Genomic DNA, 18,683 nt, shown 5'->3' on the forward strand with positions numbered 1-18,683 from the left:
CAGAGTACTCATGTGCTGCCCTTCAGCAGAAGAGATATTTTTAATTCTGTCACTCTCTATGCATTTAGGATTGATCAGGGGTGTATGTGGGTGGGAGGCAGCCGCTTTTATTTCTGGCCTGCTTTCAGTGTATGTGTGTGTGTGTGTTTGTGCTGGTGGAGGAAAAGGCTAAGCTATCAGTGGTGCGCAGGCTTTCCTTTACTTCCTGACAAAACATCCGAGGAGCCTTGGCCTGATCCAGTCGGGAAGAGGAGCAGGAAGTGAGGCTGAGATCACAGGAAGTGGCTTTGCATGGCCAGAAGGGCCGAGCTTGAAAACAAGGCCTTTGGAAGTTTCCAGATTAGACGCTGCAGAGGTACGGGTTGAGGTCTGTCGACGACGGGCGTTCAGGCCGTGTTCCAATTAGCTGTGGCGCGTGTGCATGTGTCTGTACATGTGAGAGAGCGTGTGTGAATGTGTGGGTGTGCATTTGATGCTTTTGATGTATAGGGAAAATGGAGGATTGCTGAGAAGTATATTCATCCCTACAGCTCATCCACTCCACCGCTGTCTCTCTATCTGTTAGCAGTATATCCATCCTTTCATCTATGTATGCTTTCGCCATGTCTTCAGGCCTCAATATTTTGGCCATATCACCAAATTCTTACATTTAAAATATATATGGAATAAAATGTGATGGCTAATAATCACTTATGTTCTAACAGTTATTGTTATCCAGTCGCTTCAGGAGTGTTTTGTAATTTTATTTATTTTATTTGATTTTGCTATGCACCGTGTGGATTTTCTGTGCTTTATTTGTGGAGCGCTACTTGAATTGGCAAAAATTCTTCTTTTAAACTCTTACCAATGAAGACACATATGTACTTCATTTCTATGATATCGGAATCATAGAGGGCTTTGGCGGCATGCATGTTGATGTCTCGTGACACGTCCTGGCCCAAATCTACAGAAAATCTGCTGTAATTTTGAAAAACTGTTGTATAGAGTTTGCTTGACGTCAATTTCTGCAACGCAAAATTGCAAAATCTTGGAGGGACTGGTTAATGAAAAACCACAAAGCTGTCTATTTTGAAGACTTTCCCATGACAGAAAACTAAAAGATACAGCTTTGGCTTTGAATGATAATAGGGACTCGTAAAAATGTTACATAAACCGGTGCTCTTGAAAAACTAACCTATCACTAATGATAAGTGTTTACAAATCTGTTTATGTGGAGTGTCCTCTTCCAAAAGTTCCCGATTAACTATGGAAATGATATTAGATTAGATTAGGTTAGATTAAAAGTATTGCATTAAACTTCTGATTTGCCTTGCAGCCAGAACGGCTGTAAAAGCTAGACCATCTGACCAAGGATGAATTGAATGGAATTCAGGACAATAGAGTATGTACACACACACACACACACATGGAATGGAATTCAGGACAATAGAGTATGTACACACACACACACACACATATATATATATATATATATATATATATATATATATATATATATATATATACATCCACTACAAGTGCACTCATTCTTAGTTACTTCCTGTAGATATTACGAGGCTAAGAAGTCACTGGTGAGAGTACTTTCCAGAAAAAGACACTAGGGCAAATTTAGGGCTCAGTAATTTCTTTAAAGGTGCAATGGATATACTTAATAATCTTGAAATTAATATACCATCATGCTTTATGTCATTTCAGCTAAATGCTTTGCTAAATGAATCTGAGTCATAGTGGTAGTAAGATAAAGCTCTACCCATACTGATCTGTAGTAGCAGACATTGGGTCTTAGTGGAAATATTAAAAACAACTCATTTTAATTGGTCAAGATGTTGGAAAGGGCTTGCTGATTGGACTTCGCTCAGGGATCTGAACCCTTCCTGTTGGAGTTTCCTTTTTCCTACTCGCCTTCCTGCTCTCCAGCATTCAGCATTAGGGCAGGGCTTGAAGTTTCCTGAAATCTCTGAACTCGCAGCGACAACTACGAATATTCTTCCCTGTTCCTTGTGAAGCCTAGCTGGAATATTATTTAAAAGACACTACTGGAGGGAGATTCGGAGAGGAAATTTTCAACGTTTTCTGAAGATTCCAGGGGGATTGAGGTATCCTCAGGTTTTTCGGTGCCTACCGTGCAACTTCACATGGGAAATCCAGGCCAAAGGTGAAGAATATTTTTCATGTTTAATGTGTAATATAATGATTTTTAAGCTTATTATTAAATGCTGGTTATCAGTGTCTCCGATTTGGTTATATTTATTATATATATATTATTAGATAATATTATTATTAGGTTGTAGACGTATCGAGATATATTTTTCTCTTTTTTCTAACTCTTTTTCTGCACTTGGCTGTAAGTAATATAAGATCTAGATGTATTTTGCTCTAGATGTTCATTCAATTTGACAACACACAGCTACCAGGAGACCAGCATTAAATTTTAACTCAGTTATAGAAAGTCACTAAGCTTTGAAGCTCATATTGCCCTTATAATGAAGCTCAATATTGTAATTAATACTGTTAAAGAAATGAGGAAATATCTAGCTATCCTCTTTCTCTCTCTCTCTCTCTCTCTCTCTCTCTCTCTCTCTATTTTAGTGTACACTAATACATGTACAGCGATACTACAGTTCTTAAAATGGCAGGATTCTGGGATGTAAAAAAAAACCCATGAAATCATATTCCTTTTCCCTTTATTGTGGAATTACTCTGAAAAACTATCATAGACCTTCTTTTAGGAAGAAAAGGAAAATTACAGGGAAAAAAAAAAATCACTGACCTACTTGCATAAGTATGTACACCCCTATACTAACAAATCATCGAAGCACCTTTTCCACCACCAGAGTGTTTTTGTGTCATTGAGTCTATTATCATGACACGTCTTGGCTTGACAATATTTTCCCACTCTTTCTTGCAAATGCATTATAGATCCATCAGATTGTAAGAGCAAGACAAGTTTGCTTCAGGCCACTCTACTGATTTTTAGCTGGAGTCAAGTCTGGGCTCTGGATTTGGTCATTCAAAAACATTGATCTTCTTTTAGTTAAGTCTTTATTTTACTTTATTGATTTGGGTGTATGCTTTGGGTCATTGTTGTGCTGAAAGGTGAGGAATGTTTTCATCTTCAGCTTAATAGCAGAAACCCAAAGGGTGTGTAGGAAAATTAACTGATAATTTTATCTATTCCTGATCCCCTCAATGTTAATACAAGCCCCAGTTCCGGTTGTCCTAAAGCATGATGCTACCACCACCATGCTTCTCTGTAGAACTATGGAATTATTCTAACTTTTAAAATTGCTCTTATCAAACTCTACCACGTCTTCCCACATGGTTTAGGGTGATTTAGTTCAGCTTGGATGTTTTTTTTTGTATAAGAAAAGGCTTCTGTCTAGCCATACTACCCCATAGCCCAGATTGTTGTCAGATGCAGACAGTAATCAGTACGTGTCAGACATTCCTGCGGCTCCTTTATTGTTGCCGTAGGTCTCTTGGAAGCCTCCCTGGTAAGTTTTTGTCTTGTCCTTTTTTCTTTTTTTCTTTTAAAGATATTTAAGGGGCATCCTTTTTTTGGTGATGTCACTGTGGTACTCCATTTTCTCTGCCTGATGATGATGATGATGTTTCATATGGAAATTCTTTTATGGTCCTTTTCTGATCAAAACCTTTCAAAAAAATGAGATACCGTGCATGCTTTGGACGCTTTTTGTGGCCCATGGCTTTAGTAGTCAGATGAAACCAAGAAGATGTGAAGGAAGAAAATCCTAGAGAAACAGCAGATCTTTATTTAAGGTTCATCAGAATAATTTAACTGGTGACAGCCGTATTGATAAATACTTTCGAATATGAGATTGAAGGTGATTGGTTGATTCTGAACGCAGCCACATCAACCAGTTACAAAAGATGTATATATATATATATATATATATGTAAAAAATGGATATTTGAAGGAAAAACATCACCAATCAGGTGGTCAAGTGAAACCAATGATCCTGTGCCCACTGTAGCCCACTCATGTTCCTCCTATTTCTTGCTTGTCAGGAGTGTAGCCTGATGTGATTCGAAGCCCATCCACCTCCAGGTTCAGTGAGTTGTGCATTCTGACCTGCTTTTCTGCTCACCCTGGTTGTAAAGAGTGATGATTTGAGTTACCATAGCCTTCCTGTCAGCCTCGCCATTCTCTCATGAACAATGTGTTTCAGCCTGCACTCATATTCACTACTCATTCTGTGTAGAGATGGTTATCTGGCATCAACAGCTATGCCACAATCATAGTTTGACAGATCTTTGATGTCAGCATTAACTGAAGCTTCTGTACTGTTTCTGCGTGATTGTATGCACTGTGCTGCTGCCACATGATTGTCTGATTAAATAACTGTGTAAATGAGGGGGTGCGGGCGTTCCTATTAAAGTGGCTTGTGAGCGTATATCCCTACAGCATTGTGCAAACGTCTTCTGCATTAGAACATAGTACCCGAAAGCATATTTGCACGTTTTAGGCTTACAGAATTTGATTTTTCAGTAGAAAAATTATGCTGTGTTTTGTTCAAGAATGTGACATGAAGTAATCAGCGTAGAGGAAGGCGTAGAGAAGAGCTGTCACTGGCTGATTTTCTTATTAAACTGTGAGACAGTGTTCCTGAGAAAACTGATTCGATTTAAAATGCAAAAACCGGGTTGTCACACCAAATATTGATTTTAATGCAGTTCTTCTCTCTGCACACTGCTCTTTATAGCGTTGTGGTGGGGTTTTGTTTCAATCAGGTATTGTCATTTCATTTCAGAGAACTGTATATACATATATACGTTGATTTTTGAAGTATTCGATGTGTTTTATGGTGAAAGCCGTTATCAGGTATCAGAAACAGTTCTGATGATGGCTGTTTATGATTAATGCCTCTTGATCTCTTGGCCTTTTGTTTTTTTCCCATCTCCCGTGTTCTCCCGTTGCTCTGTTATATAAGTGAGGGCTTCCGCTCTGCCTTCCAGGACAATAGCGAGGGACTTTCTTATACGCTGCCACCGGGTGTGTGATTGCACATGTGAGTGTGTGTGGGAGGTGGGAGACGTGCCTGTATGAGTTACTAGTGGCAGAACAGGTGTGTGTGTGTGTGTACAAATTGAAGTTTCGTGTGGATGTTAATGGTTCGAGTGGTACATGATGGAAGCGCTTGCCGCATGTGTGTGGTGTAGTGTAATGTAGTGTAGTGCGGTGTGTGTGTGTGTGTGTCTAAAAAGGAAGTGGAGGTGCCGTAGCTCAGCAGAACAAGCAGAGTGCAGCGTTGCCATGGTGACATGTAATACAGGGTTCCCTGAAATTCCATTTTTTCCCCCAAATGGATCTGTTTCACAGTGTCCATGGCAACCACTCACAACCGGCAGACGTCAGGCCTTTTTTTTCTACCTGTCTCTCTCTCTCTCTCTCTCTCTCTCTCTCTCTCATTCTCTCTCTCACACACACACACACACACAGATTAAAATAATATGCTGTACATGGTGAGCACATACTGCAGTGTAGAGACATGTCTTTAAGCTGATTATGAAACCGTGTTTGTGTGTGTGCATGTGTGCGTGTGTGTGTGTATGTGTGTGTGTGTGTGTGCATGTTGTGTTGGTAGGGTTGTGAGGCCAGCGTATTGAGCAGCGCACAACACCCTCACACACATTCCCAGAGCATGCCTATGAGTCCACCTGCCGACGGCAAACATGAGGCTCCCGACAGGCCGCGGCAACAGCACGCCCCTACCAACGGAAACCACGGCGACGACAGCATTCGTGGCTCTCCGGGGTCTAAGGGCGTCTCCAACGATTCCATGGAAGATCTCCACGGAAACGCCGTCATTATCCGCATCGGAATCCCTGACCTTCAGCAAACAGTGAGTCTGTGCAGCTCTTCTTCTTCTCCTCCTCCTCCTCTGAACAAAGTTCTGAGAAGAGCCGTGTGAGTTCAGGAGCTATGATGACATCGACCTACTGCGTGACGCTGTCTGTTTTCTCTCTCTCATGAACTCCTAAGCAACCTTTTCCAATCTTCCTGTCATGCCCATGTACTCATTATGCATGTCATTGGCTCTCATATGGATTGCTCACGTCAGACAAATGAGAAATAAAACACTGCTATAGGAAAACAACTGAGTAACTGAGTTACTGTTACAAGCCCAAAGCCCTAAAATGTTTGATTCCTCTAATACGAAAGCATGTGATCACAAGTGTTGATGAATGACCCTTTTTATTATTATTTAATGTTGTGGAACATCCAAAAAACAAGTTAGTTCCTATTATCACTAATGTTAGAGCAGCTTCACTCAGCCTCTTATATTTTCCTTTAACATATTAAATAAGATCAAAAATACAATTTCTTTAGTGCAATCCTAAAGACTTCCCCATGTGGGAAAACTGACCCTAGTGACTCCTTCCATCAATGTAGAATAAAAAACAAATTTTATTTTTACTAATTATTAGGCTCATAATATGTGTAACATCCACCAATAGGAATCAGCAGCTCCTATAGAAACTCTAGTGTACTGGAACTAACACGCTCAGACATGGAGATTCAACAGACCTGTGGTGAAAAATCCAGAGGTCAATCACAAGGCAGGGTCACACAGGCTATCATTTCCTTTAGCACAGTCTCATTCAGAAAATATGTACTTCAGAGAATAGAGATGAGCTGGCAGTTGGGGAAAAAATAAAAACCCATTTTTCTTAGGAAGGTCTTACCTCCAATGTTTGGTTTAAAACAGCGGTTCAAAAACTTTGCCTTTATAAACCCTTTAATTCTATAACAAATCCCAATAAAGCCCATGAATGTAAGCTTAGGCTCATTATTTAAATGTGCACAGTAATAGTTTGCCTCTTTATTGGTGCCTTCCAGCTTTTTATTCCTGAAATGTTTCACTCATATAACCCATTAGGTCCAAGTTGACATTATTGATAGGCAATTCGTTTCCCTATTGAGGTTTCTATTAGATTCTCAGATTCATGTGAGCAAACACAAACACGCTAAATGCTACAGAAATGCTCAGTAATAAATATAGTCGAGATGTGATTTTTATCAGTGTAACAAAGTCGATCAATTTGAGAGAGATTGTAAAGGAAGAGCCGGTCTGCAGAAGAGGACCGTACTTCGGAAGCTTTTATGGAAGCCTTAGTGCTAAAAAAGCACTAGCTTAATGAACCTATTCAAGATAGCAGAGTGACATTTTGAGAAATCGGTCTAATTAATGATGACACCTTACCTTCATTACCTCAGGTGTGTTAGCGATAGCTCGCCAGCTACACCTTTCTCAGGCGTTCGGTCCATCTTCAGTCACAAAACTAGCCCAAGATTACTTATTAAACACACGTATAGGAATAAGAGAGAGAGCTGGAGTTGATACTGCAGTCATTTCGACCTGCACACTGACCCTGCATGAATCATACGAACTATTATCTCAAAGAACACAGCAGTAATTCTTAGCTGTGATGTTACTTTACCTGTTAAAGCAATCCTCACTTTCTCAGTCTATGGAGATATAAATAACTGTGCCATTTAGACTACAGAAAGAAACAGTGAGCTTGACCAAATAAAAGGATAGTGCAAGGACTTTACTCATTAACAGTAAAATGGAGCTTTGCTTTGTTTTGCTAGCATGTTTTGGTATATCATTTGTTAACTAACTAGATAAATACATTCTCCTTACCTACATGAAGCAGTAGAATGACATCTACTTCCTGTAATTAGTTTGGTTAATAAACAGAACTTAAAAGTCAAATAGGTTTAATGTTGAGATACATTTCTAAAACCAAACACTGATGCAGAAAGTTTGAATTCTGTTTCTTAGCATCAAGTGTTTGTGTGTTTGTGTGTGTAGAAGTGTCTGCGCTTGGACTTGGAGGCTCCGGTGTGGGTGTGTAAGCAGCGGGTTTTGGTTACTCTGACCCAGAGCCTGACTGATGTGCTGAACTATGGCCTCTACCTCCCGGCTTTCAACGGCCGAGCCGGCAAGTTCCTGGACGAAGAAAGACTGCTCAGGGAGTATCCTCTCCCTACTGTCACACCTGTACCTTACCTAGAGGTATACATATACACACACACACACACGTTTATCTTTCTTTACTATCCTTACATCGACATAATTGTTAATGCTGCTTATTAATGCTATTATACACCTAATGTTAAATCTAATGCTTGTAACGAAGATGAGGTTTTTGTAATAAATAAATAAATAAAAATAAACCAGCTAAATGTCTCCACAAGGTCAACATAATTGTGGGAGACACACAATTCACTAGAAATGGAATGGAAAGCCTGCCATCTTATGTCTTTTCTCTCTGTTTTTATTATTAATGTTGTTTAATTGTGTGTGTGTATGTGTGTGTGTGTGTGTGTGTGTGTGTGTGTGTGTGTGTGTGTGTATTTTCTACGTGCAGTTTCGCTACAAGAGGCGTGTTTACACTCAGAGCCATGTGGACGACAAGCAACTAGCCAAACTTCACACTAAGGTAACACAATTGACAGAAAGGATATAAGTTCGTTGCTTCATGATTCTTTTTTAATTATTATATAATATAGACACGTTTCTTTTAACAATGTCTGTTTATTTAATATGTTATAATATGCAAGAAAAAACAGAAAAAGTACACCAACATACCCCAAACCAACCCTTTACCCAGCAGACATCAATGAAATTGTACAAAAATGACAAAAAAAATAAACAATTCTACATATTTTGGGATTGTATTCCCTACTTGTATTTTTCAGCAAATGACAATAAAGGTTGCCAGATTGCATAGAATTTCTGATAAGACCCTTGAGGAGAGTATTTTATTTGTTCCAGTTTAAGATACTGCATGATCTCTTTAATCCAATGAAGGAAAGTAGGGAAAAGGGGGTCTTTCCATTTAAGCAGTCTTAATCTTCTGGCAATATGGACAAGTCTGAAGACACATTTTTGATTTATGTCTTCTGTAATCAATAAAACATACTGAAAATTAGTTTGTAAAGGGATTTTTCACATTCCAGCAACAGATGTGTTGAGGTCTGATGTCTTATATATACTCTCTCATATTTATCAGGTATTTATTTTTACTTCTATTTATGTATATGTATATTTATTTTATATTATTTCTAATTAAAGTTCAAACACAAGAGATGAAAATGAAATATTAGCGTGAATATAGATAGATTATGTACAATATAAACACAGCTTTCCTTCATGTACGACTTTATATTCACCTCCTTGTTCAGATCTTGTGAACTTCCATGTGAACATGCCACTGTGAAAGGAAAACCTTTTTCCATTCCGTTCCTTTCAGTATTCTTATACGTATTCAGCATATTTCAGTATTCTTGTGGCAGTATTGTAATTGCGCTAATTATCACACTGTGGTTTTTCTTTTTTTTCTTTTAGGCCAATCTGAAGAAGTTCATGGAGTATGTTCAGCAGACGAGTGTGGAGAAGGTCTGCAGGTTCCTGGAGAAAGGGCTAGATCCCAACTTCCATGATGTAGAAACTGGAGGTGAGGACGAGAATTTTTTTTTTTTTTTTATGTTTAGCCAGACTCTAATAGCTTGTTTTTATTGTTACTCCATTTAAGGCTTCTTTAACTTAATATCTAACATTTGTTTTTCAGATCTAGAAATGTTACCCACCAAAAGAACCCAGTTTTATTAAAGAACATATCGTCTGTTTTATGGTTCTTTCTCTCAAAAAATGATTTAAAAGTCATGTGTAGTTACTCCAACAACAACAGAATTCCCTTTTAGATTCTGGTTGGTTTTTTTTTTTAGCTAGAAATGTTAACTGCATGAACAAATCCAGTCTATTTACCCAGTGCTTGAATCTTTCTTTGAATCTTTTTTCTTAGGAAATGTTTACAGTTTCTAGACAGAATCTAGCAGCAACAAGAAGTTTTCTCTTCAAGATTTTCACAGTCTTGTTAATTTCATTAAACATATGAACCATCCCCAAAGAAAACTCATTATGTCCTGTAAGTCTATTTCTATTCCGGTGGCAGAATGAAACACCAGTGTACTGGAAAAAGGGTCAAAATCCTGAAGGGTTCTTTAGATTTTTCACTTAAAAGTGAAAATGCTTGAAAACAACAAAAAAACTAAATTCTTTGGTTAAAGCTCTGGCTTGTTGATTCAAGATTCAAGAAGCTTTATTGTTATTGTTTATTGTTATTGTTGATTGGAACATTGGGGTTGAATCCCGAGCCAAGCTACCACTGGTGGGCCCTTGAGCAAGGCCTTCAACCCACTGCATCATGGCTGACCCTGTGCTCTGACCCCAACCCTCCAAGGAAGGGATATGCAAAGAAAGAATTTCACTGTGCAGTAATGTGACAAAGGCTACTTAACTACTTCCATTCAAGATAATAATGGGTTCTTTGGCTCTTTCACCAAGAGTTCTATGTAAAACCCAATAGCAATAGTTTTCCATATATAAGATTTCCATATATAAGATTGCAGTTCCATTCAATGTCCAAATCTTTCTTGAAGGGAGTGCTTAAAAAGATCGGTGTAGAACCCAACAACAATGAATTCCATTTTTAGATATTTTTATTAAGTAAATCTAGAATTTTTTATTAGAACCCAAGATTTCTCTGGCTAGGTCTCTTAAGAATGCTTCAGAGAAAGAAGAACCCTTGAGACAATTTGCAAACATTTCTAAGATCAACAAAATGGTTGTAACAGACCAGACATCTGTTTGTGTGTGTGTGTGTGTGTGTGTGTGCATGTGTGTGTGTTACAGAGTCGCCTCTTACCCTGGCAGCACAGTTGGAATCGAGCGCTGACCTGATTAAAGTTCTGAGGAGTGGAGGAGCTCACCTGGACTTCAGAACCAGAGACGGCATCACTGCACTACACAAGGCCGTACAGACGCACAACCACGTAGCTCTAACTGTGAGCCTTCATACACACACTACACACACAATACACACACACTACACACACACAGTCCAAACCCATTTGCAGCGAGCACCATCTGTGTGGATATGCTGTTATCTTTCTTCCGTGTTTAACTGAAGTCTTTCGAGCCAGATGTCTCATAAACATGAGGAATATAACCATGAGGAGGGGAATTGTACTGGGACTGTTTAAACAAAAAAATGGGTTTTATTCGATAGCTAAAAGAGCTTAAAGATTTAAGACTTGACGAGATGTTGTAAATTTGTGTGAGAGTAACAAAGTGGCATTTAGCTGATGTACAATCCCATAACTGTCGTTGTTATAATGCCAACGTAGTACAGGGGCTCTGATATCCGTTTTTGGTGAGCTTCAGTGCCGGGGGTGATTAATACTGGATTAAATTTACTTCATTACTGTATTTAAGTATTATTTTGGTGTAACTGGATATTTGTATGCGTAGTATTTCATTTAAAAATGGCACTGTTTTCTCCTTACACTTCCAAAATACGTGAATGATCTCATCAGTGAAAAACATTAAGAATACTGCCAATTCATCAAGCTACACAATGGAGCTAGCTCTATCGCTATCTTTATGTGTGTGTGTGAGAGAGACTCTGGATCAGCCACCAGACTGCAGTGTTGAACTTGAGGAGGAAGTTGTGACTTCCAGCAAATTTGCTAACATTACCTGGCTGTATTTAGCTTAGTCTGCTTTCTTTGCTAATTCCAGATTAGGCTAGCACTGATTCCAGTAGCTAGCATAAGTTGTCTTGGCAACTTACGCAAACTACTTAAAGTTAGTCTTGCATATAATCATGTTATAGACACGTAATAACAGTTAGGATTCGCAAACAAGACAGTAACTTCATTTCACCTTAAAAACCGTTCCTTTTGCTGTTTAATACTTGAGCATGTTTAAAAACGAGCAAGTTAGCATTTTTATTTACTTTCTCATGAGAACATTTCTGGATGGATATTTCCACTTGTAACCGTTTTGAACACATGATTTAAATATGCGTCTATATCTTATAGCATATGTGTCTTGTACCTCCGGGGTTTGGGGTTCGGTTCCCCAGGTTTCCTCTGGGTTCTCCAGTTTCCTCCCCAAGTCCGAAGACATGTGTGGTGTGTGTGTGGTTGTGACTGTGCCCTGTGATGGGTTGGCATCGTGTCCTCCATCTCCGTCACCCCAACCACTGAAGAGTTACCTCTCAGTGCCGGTCCAAAGCCCGGATAAAAAAGGGAGGGTTGCGACAGGAAGGGCATCCGGCATAAAACCTATGCCAAATCATGCAGATCGAATGCCATTACGCGGGACAAACTCTAGGATAAAGAAAATGCTAGTAAGAGGCTTGGTGGTGCGAGATCTAATCAGATCAACTTCTGTTTAAGAACTGAGCGTAGTTTCATCATGACATATGTAAAGATTTCATATCAATATTTTAGCGGTAGAAATAACCAGCTGGTGGCTGATAGAGCAACAAAAGACTTTTTTGTGCTTTTGTGTGTTCATTCATCTCCTGTTGTGTTTCTCCACCCACATCAGCGCAGACTCATTCATCGGCACGAAAAATGGGTAAAAAAAATATTACGCCCATCTAAATTACCCCATACACAGGTGTTATAGCGCTAATCTACACTTGTGTCTCAGTGAAAACTGAGCTCTTTGTTTTTCCTTTTTTTTTTTTTTTTTAAACTTTTTTTCTTCCTTGTATTTTGCAGACCCTGTTGGATCTGGGAGCGTCTCCGGACTATAAAGACAGCCGTGGGCTCACTCCTCTGTACCACAGCGCTATGGTGGGGGGCGACCCGTACTGCTGTGAACTGCTGCTGTATGATCACGCTCAGCTCGGCTACAGCGACGAGAATGGCTGGCAGGAGATCCACCAGGTGACACACACACACACACACACACACACACATACACATCTATATGTTTGACACTATATCTACAGCAGTAGGGGGACTGAAGTACGGGGGTGGTGTTGATCCACAGGCTTGTCGACATGGAAATGTGCAGCACCTCGAGCACCTGTTGTTCTACGGAGCTGAGATGAGTGCGCAGAATGCCTCAGGAAACACAGCGCTGCACCTGTGTGCTCTCTACAACCAGGTACATACACACCTTACTCACTCACTCACTCACTCATACACTCACACACTCACTCACACACTCACTCACACACTCACTCACACACTCACTCACACACTCACTCACTCACTCACACACTCACTCACTCACACACTCACTCACACACTCACTCACACACTCACTCCCTCAATCACTCATACACTCACACACTCACTCACACACTCACTCACACACTCACTCACACACTCACTCACACACTCACTCACTCCCTCAATCACCCATACACTCACTCCCTCAATCACCCATACACTCACTCACACACTCACTCACTCCCTCAATCACTCATACACTCACACACTCACTCACACACTCACTCACTCACACACTCACTCACTCCCTCAATCACTCATACACTCACACACTCACTCACACACTCACTCCCTCAATCACCCATACACTCACTCCATCACTCACTCACTCACACACTCACTCACTCACTCACTCACTCACACACTCACTCCCTCAATCACTCATACACTCACTCCATCACTCACTCACTCACACACTCACTCACTCACTCACTCACACACTCACTCACTCACTCACTCACTCACACACTCACTCACTCACTCACTCCCTCAATCACCCATACACTCACTCCCTCACTCACTCACTCACTCACTCACACACTCACTCACTCACTCACACACTCACTCACTCACTCACACACTCACTCACTCACTCACACACTCACTCACTCACTCACTCACTCACTCACTCACACACTCACTCACTCACTCACACACTCACTCCCTCAATCACTCATACACTCACACACTCACTCACACACTCACACACTCACACACTCACTCCCTCAATCACTCATACACTCACTCACTCACTCACACACTCACTCACACACTCACTCCCTCAATCACTCATACACTCACACACTCACTCACACACTCACTCACTCACTCACTCACACACTCACTCCCTCAATCACTCATACACTCACACACTCACTCACTCACACACTCACTCACTCCCTCAATCACTCATACACTCACACACTCACTCACACACTCACACACCTACTCCCACACTCACACACACACTCCCTCACTCACTCACTCCCTCGATCACCCATACACACACTCACTCACGCACTCCCTCAAACGCCCATACACTCACTCACACACCCACTCACTCCCTCAATCACTCACACACTCACTCACTCACTCACTCACTCCCTCAATCACCCATACACTCACTCCCTCACTCACTCACACACTCACTCACTCACACACTCACACACTCACTCACTCACTCACTCACACACTCACTCCCTCAATCACTCATACACTCACTCCATCACTCACTCACTCACTCACACACTCACTCACTCACTCACACACTCACTCACTCACTCACTCACTCACACACTCACTCACACACTCACTCCCTCAATCACCCATACACTCACTCCATCACTCACTCACTCACTCACACACTCACTCACTCACACACTCACTCACTCACTCACTCACTCACACACTCACTCACACACTCACTCACTCACTCACTCACTCACTCACACACTCACTCCCTCAATCACTCATACACTCACACACTCACTCACACACTCACACACTCACTCCCTCAATCACTCATACACTCACTCACTCACTCACACACTCACTCCCTCAATCACTCATACACTCACACACTCACTCACACACTCACTCACTCACTCACTCACTCACACACTCACTCCCTCAATCACTCATACACTCACACACTCACTCACTCACACACTCACTCACTCCCTCAATCACTCATACACTCACACACTCACACACTCACTCACACACTCACTCACTCACTCACACACTCACTCCCTCACTCACTCACACACTCACTCACCAACTCACTCACTCCCTCAATCACCCATACACTCACTCACACACTCACACACTCACTCCCTCCCTCCCTCACTCACTCACTCACTCACTCACTCACACACTCACTCACTCACACACTCACTCACTCCCTCAATCACTCATACACTCACTCACTCACTCACACACTCACTCACACACTCACTCACTCCCTCAATCACTCATACACTCACACACTCACTCACACACTCACTCACACACTCCCTCACTCACTCACACACTCACTCACACACTCACTCACTCACTCACTCACTCACACACTCACTCACACACTCACTCACACACTCCCTCACTCACTCACACACTCACTCACACACTCACTCACACACTCCCTCACTCACTCACACACTCACTCACACACTCACTCACTCACTCACACACTCACTCACACACTCACTCACTCACTCACTCACTCACACACTCACTCACACACTCACTCACACACTCCCTCACTCACTCACACACTCACTCACACACTCACTCACACACTCCCTCACTCACTCACACACTCACTCACACACTCACTCACTCACTCACACACTCACTCACACACTCACTCACACACTCACTCACTCACTCACACACTCACTCACTCACTCACACACTCTCTCACACACTCACTCACTCACACACTCACTCACACACTCACACACTCACTCACACACACACTCACTCACTCACACACTCACTCACTCACTCACACACTCTCTCACACACTCACTCACTCACACACTCACTCACTCACTCACACACTCACTCACACACTCACTCGCTCACACACTCACTCACTCACTCACTCACTCCCTCAAACACCCATACACTCACTCACTCCCTCAAACACCCATACACTCACTCACTCCCTCAAACACCCATACACTCACTCACTCCCTCAAACACCCATACACTCACTCACTCACTCCCTCAAACACCCATACACTCACTCACTCACTCCCTCAAACACCCATACACTCACTCACTCACTCCCTCAAACACCCATACACTCACTCACTCACTCCCTCAAACACCCATACACTCACTCACTCCCTCAAACACCCATATACTCACTCACTCACTCAAACACCCACACACTCACTCACTCATTCACTCCCTCAAACACCCATACACTCACTCACTCCCTCAAACACCCATACACTCACTCACTCATTCACTCCCTCAAACACCCATACACTCACTCACTCATTCACTCCCTCAAACACCCATACACTCACTCACTCCCTCAAACACCCACACACTCACTCACTCATTCACTCCCTCAAACACCCATACGCTCACTCACTCACTCCCTCAAACACCCATATACTCACTCACTCACTCCCTCAAACACCCATATACTCACTCACTCATTCCCTCAAACACCCATATACTCACTCACTCACTCCCTCAAACACCCATATACTCACTCACTCACTCCCTCAAACACCCATATACTCACTCACTCACTCCCTCAAACACCCATATACTCACTCACTCATTCCCTCAAACACCCATATACTCACTCACTCACTCCCTCAAACACCCATACACTCACTCACTCACTCCCTCAAACACCCATATACTCACTCACTCACTCCCTCAAACACCCATATACTCACTCACTCCCTCAAACACCCATATACTCACTCATTCACTCCCTCAAACACCCATACACTCACTCACTCACTCACTCATTCACTCCCTCAAACACCCATACACTCACTCACTCACTCACTCACTCACTCACTCACTCACTCACTCACTCCCTCAAACACCCATACACTCACTCACTCACTCACTCATTCACTCCCTCAAACACCCATACACTCACTCACTCACTCATTCACTCCCTCAAACACCCATACACTCACTCACTCAATCACTCACTTACTTGCTCACACACTCCCTCACTCCCTCACTCACTCACTTGTTCACTCACTCACTCACTTGTTCACTCACTCACTCACTCACTTGTTCACTCACTCACTCACACTCACTCACTCACTCTCACTCACTCACTCACTCACTCACTCACTCACACTCACTCACTCACTCACTCACTCACACTCACTCACTCACTCACTCACTCACTCACTCACTCACTCACTCACTCACTCACTCACTCACACTCACTCACTCACACTCACTCACTCACTCACACTCACTCACTCACTCACTCACTCACTCACTCACTCACACTCACTCACTCACACTCACTCACTCACTCACTCACTCACACTCACTCACTCACTCACTCACTCGTTCACTCACTCACTCATTCACTCACACACTCACACTCTCACTCACACACTCACTCATACACTTGTTCACTCGCTCATACACACACTCATTTCATCGAAACATCCTTGCGTTTGTTGTTACCATAGAAACGATAGCATATTACAACATTACAGCAAATGAACCAGCATCTTCTGGCCAATAAGACTGAAGAATTCAACAGCGGTATAAATTGTTATTATTATAATCCTGATTAATGACATGGTCACTTCGATTTTAATGGGTTTAATGTAAAGATCACTCTTGGTTTGTAAGAACACTTACAACCAAATAATTCAATAAATGATATCAGCTTGTATTTCATGCTGTTGTATGAAAGAATGGTTCGGTATGCATGAATGGTTCGGTATGCGTGAGTCTCCTGCTTTAAAGCTGTGTATATGCCTTTATCCTCTGATCCTACACCAGTCTACCCTCTCCTCTCTCCCTTCTCTCCACGCTTCCATCCTTCACCTCTATCCCATCCCACACGTTTCCCGTCTGCACAGGACGGATGTGCCCGAGTGTTGCTATTTCGCGGAGCAAATAAAGACATCAAGAACTACAACAACCAGACAGCATTCCAGGTAGCCTGCCTCGAGGAATTTATACTTTTAAAACTTACATTTTTGCCTGAATCATGAATTTATGATGACATGATTGGGCACAATAAAAAAAAATCTTGAACATACCTGTAGGTGGCCATCATCGCAGGGAACTTTGACCTGGCTGAGATCATCAAGATCCATAAAACCTCAGACGTAGGTAAGACATACTTTGACCTTCTTGAGTTCTAGTTCTTGTAGCATGAGGTGTAAAATGTCGTTCTTGCTGAATTGATTGCACAAAAAAAACGCAATCAAAACCTTTGTTAATGCAAGATCGCTGTTCCATACATGTTTCAGCCCCTATGTGCTATTTTGCTTTCTATGTGCTCTCCGATTTTTCCATTTTTTCTGCTTATAGAATATCAGCGATTTCATCCAGCCCAGATTTCCAGCTAAAACATTTCACTGTAATTAATTTGCTCCATTTAAAGAATGAAAGATAGCGTTTAATTTAGATTCTGCTACTATAGACAAACCGGGTATAGTCACAAAGACAGATTCTTAACACATCAGTGAATGTTTATCTCTGTGCTAATGTCATGTATGTAATAGTTAAAGTACATACACTATATGGGGACACCCCTCCAAATCATTGAATTCAGGTGTGTTTCAGGGGTTGGGCTTGGCCCCTTAGTTCCAGGGAAAGGAACTAGAACACCTTTAGAACACCTTTGGGATGAATTAGAGCAGAGACTGTGAGCCAGGCCAAGACTGGGACGTCTGCCTTTACATGCACATGAATGTAATATGGAGTTGTTCCGCCCTTTGCAGCTATAACAGCTTCAACTCTTCTGGGAAGGCTGTCCACAAGGTTTAGGAGTGTGTTTATGGGAATTTTTGACCGTTCCTCTTGAAGCGCATTTGTG

The 18,683-nt window shown here is 41.7% G+C and overlaps 1 protein-coding gene across 11 annotated transcripts in view; it reads left to right on the top strand.

The window, feature by feature from the left end:
- shank3b (SH3 and multiple ankyrin repeat domains 3b) overlaps positions 1–18,683 on the top strand; it is a 38,057-nt gene that overhangs the window by 3,376 nt on the left and 15,998 nt on the right. For 7 of the 11 annotated variants that reach the window (XR_009207411.1, XM_058417713.1, XM_058417717.1 and 4 more), the window contains exons 1-10: positions 1,902–2,155; positions 5,607–5,864; positions 7,842–8,045; positions 8,401–8,472; positions 9,381–9,489; positions 10,728–10,879; positions 12,608–12,775; positions 12,882–12,998; positions 17,719–17,796; positions 17,908–17,974. Coding sequence is in view for 10 of the 11 variants with exons in the window: in XM_058417713.1 (XP_058273696.1) it covers positions 5,664–5,864; positions 7,842–8,045; positions 8,401–8,472; positions 9,381–9,489; positions 10,728–10,879; positions 12,608–12,775; positions 12,882–12,998; positions 17,719–17,796; positions 17,908–17,974 (1,168 nt within the window). In the remaining variant the exon portion in view is untranslated. Of the gene's footprint in view, positions 1–1,901; positions 2,156–5,606; positions 5,865–7,841; positions 8,046–8,400; positions 8,473–9,380; positions 9,490–10,727; positions 10,880–12,607; positions 12,776–12,881; positions 12,999–17,718; positions 17,797–17,907; positions 17,975–18,683 lie in introns of those variants that run through there. The other 4 variants (XM_058417718.1, XM_058417721.1, XM_058417715.1 and 1 more) reach the window with 2 other exon arrangements.

The sequence above is a fragment of the Hemibagrus wyckioides genome, linkage group LG19 (assembly GCF_019097595.1).
Source record: "Hemibagrus wyckioides isolate EC202008001 linkage group LG19, SWU_Hwy_1.0, whole genome shotgun sequence".
NCBI classification, from domain to species: Eukaryota; Metazoa; Chordata; class Actinopteri; order Siluriformes; family Bagridae; genus Hemibagrus; species Hemibagrus wyckioides.